General features: G+C 39.0%; 1 protein-coding gene across 1 annotated transcript in view; it reads left to right on the plus strand.

Annotated features, from left to right (window-relative positions):
- LOC139730676 (tRNA (32-2'-O)-methyltransferase regulator THADA-like) overlaps window positions 1-12568 on the plus strand; it is a 52975-nt gene that overhangs the window by 18567 nt on the left and 21840 nt on the right. Inside the window, exons 15-25 of the mRNA XM_071641533.1 lie at window positions 273-383; window positions 1070-1196; window positions 4300-4439; window positions 5631-5935; window positions 6879-7015; window positions 7537-7769; window positions 8400-8509; window positions 9023-9146; window positions 9601-9711; window positions 10963-11085; window positions 11515-11606. Of these exons, the coding sequence (XP_071497634.1) occupies window positions 273-383; window positions 1070-1196; window positions 4300-4439; window positions 5631-5935; window positions 6879-7015; window positions 7537-7769; window positions 8400-8509; window positions 9023-9146; window positions 9601-9711; window positions 10963-11085; window positions 11515-11606 (1613 nt within the window). The remainder of the gene's footprint in view (window positions 1-272; window positions 384-1069; window positions 1197-4299; window positions 4440-5630; window positions 5936-6878; window positions 7016-7536; window positions 7770-8399; window positions 8510-9022; window positions 9147-9600; window positions 9712-10962; window positions 11086-11514; window positions 11607-12568) is intronic.

Below are 12568 nucleotides of genomic sequence, written 5' to 3' on the forward strand. Positions count from 1 at the left end.
ACTATCAGGACTTCCTAGGGACGTGGCAACTACTGGATTTTAAAAAAAATATGTCTTTGTCAAGTTTATCAAGAGCATAATTTTGAGATGAGAAGGAAATTCCACCTCAGTCAATTTTACAAGCATCTGTGATCTGAATGTTGCATAATAAAGTCTTGAAACTCAACTAAAATCAAATATACTCATAGACTTGTTGGTATCCACCTTTTCTCACATTTGTATTGGTTTTCTCTTACGGGAATGTCAAAAGTTGTTTTTTGCTTTGTTTTCAGCTTCTTTTACGCCTCAGGGAGAGCGGAAGAATACTTTTGAAGAACAGCAGTAAGGCAAAATCAAGCTTGTCTGACAAGAGCAACTCGACAGACATGAAGGTTCAATATCAGGTAAAGTATAGACTGTGAAGTGTGTCAAAATAAATGCTTGGGGCAGAACCATTCTTTGACAAATGAGTTTCTGTTCATCATGCAAGTTTTGCAGTACAGTTATTTTGTCGTCAAGGTGTGTGTTACTGTAGATAATGATGTGCACCATTCATCTTGAAAAATCAATCAGGTGTTTTGGAGATTGAAGAGATATAAAAGCAAAGGCTAATGAAATTTTACATGATATATGCGTAGTAATGTGAATATCAAATTATGTTTTTCCTTTTCAGTAGTGCATATTCATACCATGTTAAGAAGCTGCAGTATAATTCAAATGTCAAATGGCCTCCAAAAGCTGGTGTGAAGAAATTCCATCCAAAATCATGTTGTCTTCAATGTCAGTAAATGGAAATGTGGGCATACAGGAAACAAGCATTCCTCTTTGTCTTTCTGCACAGAATTTTCTTCAGTGGCTGTGCAAAATTTTACATGATATATGCATAGTAATGTAAATATCAAATTATGTTCTTCCATTTCAGTAGTGCATATTCATGCCATGTTAAGAAGCTGCAGTATAATTCAAATGTCAAATGGCCTCCAAAAGCTGGTGTGAAGAAATTCCATCCAAAATCATGTTGTCTTCAATGTCAGTAAATGGAAATGTGGGCATACGTGAAACAAGCATTCCTCTTTGTCTTTCTCCACAGAATTTTCTTCAGTGGCTGTGCAGCATCGCCTTCCATGGACTTGCTCCTGGATTTGGGTATGCCCGGCGGGCAACTTCTTTACATTTTCTTACGGCAGTGACAAACACATTCTCTGATTCAACTAAAGGTGAGTGCGTTGATAACCTTCATGTTATCTCTTGAGTTAACATAGAGAACAGGATAACATTGGAAAAATCATGAAGTGACATGAGAGCTTTGTGGGTTACAAAGTGATTGGCATTTGCAAACTCAGTGTCTTGCAATTATTAGCCCTGATTGGTACTAGGTATTTCAAAAAACATTTCTCACTTTTGATCATTAATAATTCTGAAACTGTTCATCCGATAAAACTGTCGTAGATATGAGTGATAGCTGAATAGTGTACAATTTTGTTGGAGGTAATTTGAATGTGAACGCATAAATCAGTTTCATTAAATCTAAGATTGATTTTGAAGTAATGTTTCAGATTTTGGTCAAATTTTAACCCTCTGTACAAAAATGAACTTTACACAGAAACCAATGATGTGTATGTGAGTGTGTGCTGACAATGGCCCTGAACAATGGACATGCCTGAACCACCTGTTGACTAGGCGTCAGTCTTGCCCTCCCTGGCTCATGAATGCTTAATCAATAATTCATGTGGATTGCCCTGGGCACTGGTAGTCTGGATTCATGCACGGTAAAGGGTAAAATGCATGCACATGGAAAAAGTAAGCACATGTTTCCATGTGCTTGCAAACACCACATTTCATTCCAGCTGGCAATCATTTTCAAATTTTGCTTCACATATCACTAAATTTGGGATACAAATAAGCGTGAATGATCTAAAGTTCCTCATTTCAATACAACTGTCCACTCCATGACACATTACGGGCTATCCTGAGCATGCGTGTGTACAATCTGGGCACTAATAAAATAGTCTGACAAAATTTTTCGCTTTTTCGATAAAAAGAGATCTTTTTGGTAAAGAGTTCAGCAGCATTTATCATTGGGGCGATTTGTTTCACAGTAGATTTGTTTAAGGCTCCATATACACAAGTGTATACTGTAATTGATTTTCTTTGCTTCCTGTCACCATGACCCCGTTTACAGTGCGGGGCCGGGCTTGGCCGCGGCCGAGCTGCGGCCGAGCCTCGCAATTTTTTCCGTTTACACTGCTGGGCTCAGCCGCACTTTTGATTCAAACCTTTTATTATTTTGTCGTAGTGGCGCTCTGCTTGAAAACAAATGCAATTTGGTATTGTCTGGTTTTCAGACCCTTTGCCAAATGAATTCCGTCGTTCGGGCAAAGGCCTTTGCCGAAGGAAAGAATCCTTTGCAAGACAAAACCACCTTAAACTATACTAGTTTTCGACGTTGAGGGGGTTAATATCCTGAATAGCGAAAGATACAGGCAGAGGGTTTGGAAGTCAGACTAAAATTGGCCGCGCAATTGGCTGCGCATTTGGCCCAGTTTGCGTTTACACCAAGAAAAGGCCGGGCTCGGCCGCGGCCGAGACCACCTCCAGAGCGAGGCCAAATGCGAGGCCAATTTGGGCCTTGCATTTGGCCTTTTGCGCGTTTACACTGAAGCGGGGCTGGGCACGGCCGCGGCCGAGCCGCGGTCGAGCCTCGCACTGTAAACGGGGTCCATGTTTACGATAGAATAGAAGGTATTCATTGTAATTTCATTTTTCAGAAGTAGGGAGAGCACTGTCGCGACTCAAAGACAGTATCAGCAGGTGTTTGACATTACACAGATACTGCCAGAGGCTGAATAAAGACTAGTTGTGATAGTGGAACTTCTCATGAATAAATAATGAAGCATTCAAACCCTGGCCATTGTTCAGGATCATTGTCAGGGTGTTAACCACACACTCCCATACACACCCATTGACCCCTGTGCAAAGTGAAATTTGTACAGAGGGTTGAAAATAGAGCAAAATCTGGAACCTAACCGTGAAATTAATCATGGATTTCATGAAACTGATTTATGCATTCATATTTAAATCACCTTCAACCAAATTGTACAGTATTCAGCTATCACTCATATCAATGACAGTGTTATCTGATATAGACTTTAAGAAATTATTAAGAATCAAAAGTGGGAAATGTTTTTTGAAACACCTAGTAGAACCTCCTCAGGGGTCTCAAACAGAAATAAGCTGACTGCAGTTGAAATGAATGGCTCCTTTGGTAGACACCATAGAGTCACCTCATGGTGTAACGAGATAGTCACCTCATCTGTAGGCGCGGTCAGACTGGCAAAAGATCGAGAAGTTTAAGATCGCGATCTTTAAGATCTCGAAGTTTTGCCAGTGTGACCGCAAACTTCCCGCGAAACTTACCCCCAAACTTCTCGCAAAACTTCCCACATCAACTAGGGACTTCGCGATCTTGAACTTCTCGATCTTTTGCCAGTCGTATCTCAAGGTAGCCAGGAGATGTCCACCATGAAGACATTTTGATAGGAGATTCAAACAGTATTTTGGTTTATCATAGTTAATTGACATTGACAATATGAGGTGAAGGTTTGCTTGCGTCATTCTGACAATGTCGACTTCTCACAACTTTTGATGGAAACTTGGAAGGCTTTCAAAGAAGGATTGCTACCGTAGACAGCAAAGGAGTATGAATTTGATTTGAATGAAATGTGACATTACAATATACTTTCATCATTTGTTCATATTATCTTGGAAGCATTTTTTTAAATGCAGAATACAGTTTGATTACTGTATTTGATGCATTATGACATAGTTAAGTGTCTCTGCTGATGAGAGGCCATTCAATTATATGATCTCTTTATTTGATGGAAGAAAGGATTATTAAATAGAATGCCCACCTTGATAATAATGAAATTGTTGCTTTTGTGCCTGATTAAAGTAATGAATTATCAGGTATGAGTACTATCACTAAATTTTTAAATTTTTACAAAATTTGTGTACAATATCATGTCATAATCGCTTAAATCACTCAAATATATGTTGGAAAGTCTCATGTGAAAGCAATGTATTCATATAGTTTAATGGTAATTACATATTGTCAAGGTTTTTGTTATCTTTCAAAAGGTTTCTCATTGCATAAATGCTGTAAATTTCTCAAAATTTCAAAAACATTCACAAAATATAAATACACTGTGTCTATATGTATGTATGCCTCTCTACAAACATACATATATGTAGGCTGTTGTGTAGAAGAAAGCAGCAAGCTGATACTCTGGCTGTTTTATGTCTCTATGATTATATCCACAGGGATCTTTGAGATCTCTTCCATATGGAGCAAGGAACGGGTAGCGCTGATGTTTGCAATGCTGAGAGACAACTATGAGAGCAACAGAGACATGGCCTTTAAGATGCTTTGTGGTCTACCACAAGATGTCTTGGGATTGAAGGTAAACCAAATGTCTTGGTGTTAGCAGTCTGTCCCAAACATATCTTTTTTTGAAGGTTAGAGTGAACCTGACCGCACCTGACAAATAACTAAGTCTTCAATTAGCAAAATTCTGTTTGAAAAAAAAAAGGTAAAAATTCATTGAAACTTTTTTAAAAAAGAGGAAAAGTTGGGGCAGTATAGTTTTGTGATAAAATGAAAAAATTGTGTTTTATATATGAGTATTCACACATGTACTGTCACGATACCCCACACCAGGTAGGGTAAAGTCTGATGGAAACTGACAGGACTCGAGAGAAAGAACTGTTGCCATTCAAGAGATATTGATATTGAAAATGATATTGAGATGGATGCAGTGAATACTGTCCTTCAGCTGATGTATCCAATACAAAGATTGGACTGTCAAAACATTTGAGTAAAGTTTAGATTGAATGCATTGGCATATACCAATGCAAAAAAAAAATTTACCCCTTTCAAACGAATCTGTGAAAGATAATACAAATGAAGTAGGAAAAATATTTTTCACATATAGGTGGACTTTACACAAGGGTCAAACTGCATGTAAACCGGTCTGAAGGGAGTCACATTGTCTGCATTGGTTGTTGAAACCCGTTCTTTCATCCCAGTGATTTTCTGCAATGTACTGGGTTACACTGTGCATGTGCTTTACTAGTATTGTGTTATTCCTAGGGTACAATATTTAATGAGTGTGTACAGTTCTGGTCGAGGTGAAGATTTAGCTTTTAACGTTTTGTGAGATATTCAGAAACCACTCTGTGAGATGTCAAAGAGCATGCAGTTCTAAGGGGTATCATATGTTTATTCGATGAAAATCGGTTTTGAAATGGCTGAGATATCCAAAATCAAGGTGAAACAAAGAGATACTATTAAAGTTGGGGCATGTCGCCTTTTATTTTAGCACTCTTTTGGATATCTCAGCCATTTGAAAACCAATTTTCATCAAATAAACGTTGAATCCTTCTTAAAATTACATGCTCTTTCATATTTCATAAGAGGCTTTTCATTATCTCACTTAGGAATGTTCAAAACATGAATCCCTACCTCAACCAGTACTGTACAGTCCCTTTAAGTAAAAAGGAATGTATCTGAATGCCATTTTATTGTAATAGATCACACTGCAATTGCGTCTTTATGTTGCAACCTCATTTTACTTTGATTACATGAAATGCAGAATCAGGCATCGATGCAATCACTCTACACAGCAGCAGTGGACCTGGCCACCAGTAGCAAGCCCTACAACTGTGAGACAGCAGCCTACGCCCTTCTACTCCTGGCCCAACAGACGGCTCCAGGGCTGCCGAGTCAACCCTCCTGCACAGTGGAGACAAACACACTGTGGATGATGGGAGACCTCAGCTCACGGCTTGAGGAACAGGTGGAGGTAGCTAGGCGGAGTCTGCTGGAGGCATCAGTCCAAGGTCCAATGTATGGCCTCCTTCACTGCCTACGCATCCTCCTTGGAGTCACAGATTTGAGGTAGGTGATGGACATGAGAAAAAAAATCAAACAAACAAAAACTACTTTGATAGAAAAATTATACAAATGAAAAGTGATTTGTATCTTGTTATTGTGAATAATGGGATTTTTGTAGTAGAAATATACAAATCATTATTTTGCATTAATTGATTCTTTCACATGGCACACTTTGCCATGTTAACACCCATTTCACTGGGAAGGGGTGGGATGTAATTCACGACCTTTCAAGGAGGTCTATGGGATGAGCTACTTTAAGAGGCTATTTTAGCACCTTCCTCCACTTGGAGAAGTAAAATGTGGTTACATGTCTGAGTTTTGACTCTTACACGCAGAACCTTCGCTTGATGTCCTATCCAGGGGACAGAGTGTTTTGCCATTTGTTAAAGAGGGGACAGCGTGATGAACGCAACATTGCTCAGCAATGCTCAAACCTGAACTATAGCAATGCCCCACAAAATCAGCAGGGTGCTCAGGCTTACTTCATGTAAAACTCAGCATGCAGTAATTAAAGTCTTAGCCACACTAGAACTGATATTATATTTCATACTTACAGTGTGCACATTGTGGAAAATTTTTTTCAATATATCTCTTTTGAACAGAAATTTTGGAAACCAATTTTTCAGATTCTGGTATGTGTTGTCATTTAGCAACACAGTCCAAAAAAAAAAAAATATATATATATATATATATATCTGCAGGAGGCAAAGCCAGATGATTTGATACAGCAGCTAGGGCAGTTGTACTACAAAGTTCTTATTTCTTGAGTACCAGAGCAAGATTTTAAACAAGGTCCCGCTGAGACAGTGATATTAGTTCAACAATAACATCAACAAAAGCCTGCTTAAATTTGTTCATTATTAGGTAAAAAAGTGAGTATGTCTGACAATGGTTGGATATATTTTTTTGAGAGGAAAGAAAATGACTTATCCATATTGGTTTTCAGATGTCTACGGGCAGTGGAGTCTTGGCGAGAAACCATTGGAAAGATTATCAGACTAGCCTTGCGTGTTGCAGACGTTGCAGCAACTGTGGTATGCAACTCATCACCTGAGGGCTTTATACCGTCGGAAGAGAAGCCAGGTTATAATTCATTGAGTGTTTTCTCTGACTACCAAGCATTTTGATGCAAAATTTATGTTAGCAGTGTCATTTATGTAACTTTGAGAGCTGCTTGGCCCATTGCAGCACAATATCATGACTGATGTCATACAAAAATTAGTTTAAAATGCCTGCATGCACTGTAGAAAGTGGATACTTACATTGTAGTTGCCACTTGTGAAATCGCAGCTTTGAGAGGATGATTTATGTAAATTTGATTTTGATGAGTTTCTCTCTCTTATCTGTTTCTGTGGGAAAGCACATGATAATGTTATATTTCCCTGCCAATATTCATAATTTGACTACAGTTATGAGCATACAATTTGGGATATGGGTTGTGACATATAATTTTTACGGAAAAGAGAGATGCTTCTCCAGTTTTTGTTTGTAGGGGATAATGATTATTTTGTCATGTCATATATCAAAATTGCTTGAAAGCGACTAAAAATATACATGGCATATTCGGGACTTCTTTGAAAATTATTCACCCTCAATGAATGCAGGTGTAGAGAACAACCAACACGAAAGACAGCCACCCACATTAGTGACAGCTGCCGCACTGACGAGCACCTTGCAGCTGGAGACGTTCCACGTGACGCCACAGATGATCCTGGTGTGCTGCTGGCGGAGTATGAAGGAGGTGTCACTACTCCTTGGAGAGCTGTCCCTGAGGGCGCCGCTTACACCGGAGACTGGCGCCGAGGGCTCCTCTGAAGGCATCATCTCCAACAGTCAGGTATGGTCCTTGTGGAATTCACCCCAAATTGTATCCTTTTTATGGTACTGCATAGGTATGATGCCAGTTGCTGCTAGAGTAGACAAACACAGGCTGAGAGAACGAGTTTAGTTATTGTCAGTGAGCTGATCTTAGAATCTGGGATTCACTGAAATTCAAAATGTCTTCGATAAATGTTGTTCTTTATTTCATGTATATGTCGGCAATGCAGCTGATAAAACTTGCTATGCCTGTTTAGTCTCACATAAGAAGTCTGTCCATTACCAATAATCTTGTCATGTTAATCTAATTTGTAATTATGCCAAGTTTGGCTAGCTTAAATTGAAAAAGACCCTCTTAAACCTCAACTCTGTGAGAAACTCCATAACCTTTGTATGGTCACCAACTTTTATACTGGTACTTCCAGATGTAGTGAAGCTTTTTAGTTTACAAGATTAATGTGTGCAGAATCACAGAAGAAAGATAGAAAGGATTAGGCCCTGTAGAAAGAAATTTAACAAATTTATCCAACAATAGTGAAATTTCTGAACAAAATGAGTGCATTGAGTATTCATGTAAAACTCTTGATTGGGATTTGCTGACTGAATGGTGGCAATATTTCATCAGTTTTCCCCTTGTATTCTGTCACAGATGGAATCTATTGGTGCATTCTTCATGAAACTGCTGAAAGAGTCTAAGCACAGCGGAGCATTTGAACTTGCGTACGCTGGCTTCATCAAACTCACCACAAGGCTTTGGAGGTAGCGACTTGCAACACCCTTTTACTGATTGAGTCCGATTGCAACAAAATAGTTGCGTTTTCAGTCTAATGGAAAGATTGTTTGTGAAAGAATGTAAAAAACAAAACAAAACAGTTACTGCCCTGCTGCTGTGCCATGTTACTTGTAATGATGAAATCCGGCTGCAACTTCTGAATGCCATTGTCGTGTGTAATGGAAATGATTAAAAAGATATTTCTTAAATAACTTGCCTGGCTCTTTATCTCGTGTATTGGATTGGAATTACAACATCCCTAATGTTTGCATCCCCCCCCCCTCTTGTCTGTCTTTAATCCTAATCTTTACATTGTGTACTTCACTGTGCATGTTATGTTGTAGTTAAAAAGTAATGTTAATTTCTTCAGTAGTTATTAGGGTGAGAAGTGTGGTGTCCACAGGTAAAAGGCAAGCCCTTACAGTAGTTTGAATAAATGGAAATATTGATGCTAGTATATCATGTATCTCATTTCCTCCCCCCCCCCCCCCCCCAACCAGTGAGGAAGGCTGTCTCCATCAACTACTGTGGTACTGGTTGTCTGGACTGTTGCAAGAGATCACCAGCAACCAATCCATGTTGTGTGCAACTCGTAGGAGTGCTGGAATTCCCTTTGCTATTCAGGTAAATGGACTGATACACATTTGTTGTCATTTCTGATGAATACAGAGAAGTGTTATTACTCACCACTGTTTGCCTAATGCCTCCACCACTATATATTGCCAATTGTTGTTTCAACTATTTCAAAAAAAATGACGCCTTAATTTTGAAGCAACAATTTCCTCTCAAATGTTGATGATAGACAATTGAATGAAATATGAGAAAATGCTAGCCAAAATCAAGTCAGACTGAAAGATGTGTATATTTGATATTGCAATATGAAGGTGTTGGTGTGTATCCTTAATGAAGGGTCAAGTGATAAACTGTCCAAATGGCATTTTGATAGTTAACCCATTTAAGACAGGCTGATTTGCTATAACACGCATTTCCCATAGACACCTGCCCGAGTATACTTGGGACCCATCCTCAACAGGTTAATTGGTTAATCCCCACTGTGTGTTTCTTGTGTTTCTTCAAGGCCCTTGTAGGACCAGAGCCCAAGGAGCTGGGAAAGCCCTGCTTCAACCAGTCAATGAAGCAGCTTCTCTCCCTAGCAGAGCCATCACAGCAACAGGATGACACAGCAAGGGTAGGCTTCATAAGAAGTGACAATCATTTGAGCATACAAGTAAAATTCTTTTCTTTATTTTGCTTTTCTCTCTGTTGTGGACATCTTTCTCTAAAGAATCCTCAAGTACATATCAAGGCAGGGCACTATTTTGGCAGGGGTGTCACTATCTTCTGTAGGACCGAGTTTATCCTGTTTGATGTGCAGTTCTGTACTTGGGTAATTTTGTACTTCTTTAATTGTGTTTGTACAAGTTGTAATTTGTCCCAATGCCAGGTCTTTCTCTTTTTTGTTTTGCTTTGTAAGCCTTTCTTGACAAAATGATTACTAAATGTGGCATATGTTGTGCTCTGCCTGTATTCATTGTATTGCATGTATTCCACAGAATGTTGTTTTTTTGTGTAGCAGATTTTTTTTATAATGTCTACGATGTATGATTTTCATTGCCAAGTCAGAGTTTACCGCACTTGAAATCACATACCTGTTGGTACTTTGATAAATGCACACTGAACAATATATCTTCTATATATAAAGGATATTAGCTGGAGAAAAGCTTAGCACCTTCTTCCCTTTAAAATAAAGCCTCATCACCACTGAAACTGTTTACTTTGGAACAATCTGTGTGATGTAGGTCTAGTAGAGAGAGAGAGACACTAGATGTGTAGAGAAAAGGAGTCAGTTAAAAGAGTCTTCATGCTTATTTATACTCCTTTACCTTTGCACCAAACAGCATGGCCATAAGGTGTGGGGCTGTAACAAAAAAAAGTCCAGTTAACTTTCTCTGCTGTTAATGATAACAAACCCTGGGTCACATTCACATTGGGCTCCTGATAGAATTACTTGCCCTCTTGACCTCTTTTTACTTCACTTCCAAAATGAACGAATGGATGAGATCTGTGCAATTAGAAACACATGCTTTTCATTCAGACAAAAGGGAATATACTATTGTAATCTAGTCAAAATCTACAATGTATTCTGAGGCCAAATCTTTTATCCAGTCAAGTATTTTTGTTTGATCTTTTGCTTAGTGTGACTCCACACTTGTATTGAGTCTTTGAATTCATTTTGATTTCATCTATCTCTATCAAGATGGTGGTGAATCACAGCATTTGAACAGTCCCATATATGTGTTCTAGAAAACATTGAAAGGCGCAGACTCCGCCAAGAGAGTTAGCAGTTGAATGTGCGGCGGAAAAAAAAAATGTGAGTCTTGATTAAGGCTTTGAAATACCCATATTGTCAATGTGCTTTTGTGCTCTCATCTGAGTCTAGGTCCATGCCCTCAACATCCTCCGAGCCTTGTTCAGAGACACCCGATTGGGACAGGAAGTGCTCCCCTACGTGGCTGATGGGATGAAAGTCGCCATCTTGGGATTCGCCGCCAAGCTCTGGGCTGTGAGTGTGGTCGTCCTTTCTGCCTCGTGTATATTGAATTGCTTTGTGCCTCCTTTAACATTTGAATGAATTGCCCTTCCAGCATCGAATGTTTAGCTTGATGGTAGTTGTTATTTCAGGGAAGCATGGAGAATATCAAGGTTGTCTTCATTGATCTGCAAGCCACAAATTATTAGATTATTAGTTGCATATATATTTTTTTTTTGCAAGATGTTTGCAAAATGGCAAGAGGTAATGCTTGTCAAAGGGGAATGTGAACTCTTTTTTCCCCATATATTAAGTTTTGTTTATTGTGGAATCAATACTTTCCTGCATATACCTATATTTTCCTACCTTTTATTTACATCTATCTGACTACATTTCTGTCTTTGTAGTTTGAAATTGATTTTGAGCTTTTCCTCTGTTGTTGTTGTTGTTGTTTTTATCCAGGTCAGGAACTCTGCAACAATGCTTTTCAGTGCTCTTATATCCAGGATATTTGGTGTCAAACGGGCTAGAGATGAGCTGGCCAGGAAAAACTGGTGAATATGATTCTTTTTTTCAACATTTCATAGTTTGTTGTTGTTTTACACTATGATAAAAAGATAAACAAGTCTTCAAATTTAAAATTCTATCAATTTTTATTAGACAAATTACCTGTTATAACTTTTTATACCCCCGCCAAACGGAGTTTGAAGGGGGTATATAGGAATCAGCGGACGGTCGGTCGGGCGGTCGGTCGGGCGGTCGGGCGGTCGGTCGGGCGGTCGGGCGGTCGGTCGGGCGGTTGGGCGGTCGGTCCGTTGCAAATCTTGCATCGCGAACTACTTCCTCAGTTTTCAACCGATTCCCATAAAACTTGGCACAGATGTGTGCCTTGGGTTGTAGATGTGCAAGACGTATTTTTTGACAGTACCCAAAAGTATGTTGCCATGGTAACGGCATATTATGGGCAAAAATGGGTACAAATCTTGCGTCGCAAACTCCTCCCACAGTTTTTGATCAATTTTTATGAAATTAGGTACAGATGTTCATCTGAATATGTTAATGTGCAAGACACATATTTCCGCAGTGGCAAAAAGTGCGTTGCCATGGTAACGGCATGTTATTGGTAAAATATAGGGCAAAATGCTTCATGGCAAAACTGCTTCATCAGTGTTCTTCCAATTCTCATGGAATTCATATTGAATGTTTGTCTTAGGATATAGGTCAGCATGACACATTTCTTGACAGTTACAAAAAGTATGTTGCCATGGTAACAGCTCACATACACTGTATTATGAGCCAAAATGATGGAAAATTTTGTGTTGCAAACTACTTCCTCAGTTTTTGCCCAATTTCCATGAAATTTGGTACAGATGTGTGCCTTTGGTTGTAGATGTGCAAGACGCATTTTTCGACAGTACCCGAAAGTACGTTGCCATGGTAACGGCATATTAATGGCAGAAGATCGAGGAAAGATCTTGCGAATTTAACTACTTCCTCAGTTTTTTGACCAAAGTTT

Source organism: Diadema antillarum, unplaced genomic scaffold (assembly GCF_040938485.1).
Source record: "Diadema antillarum isolate AM-2024a unplaced genomic scaffold, OU_Dant_1.0 seq00000326_RagTag, whole genome shotgun sequence".
NCBI classification, from domain to species: domain Eukaryota; kingdom Metazoa; phylum Echinodermata; class Echinoidea; order Diadematoida; family Diadematidae; genus Diadema; species Diadema antillarum.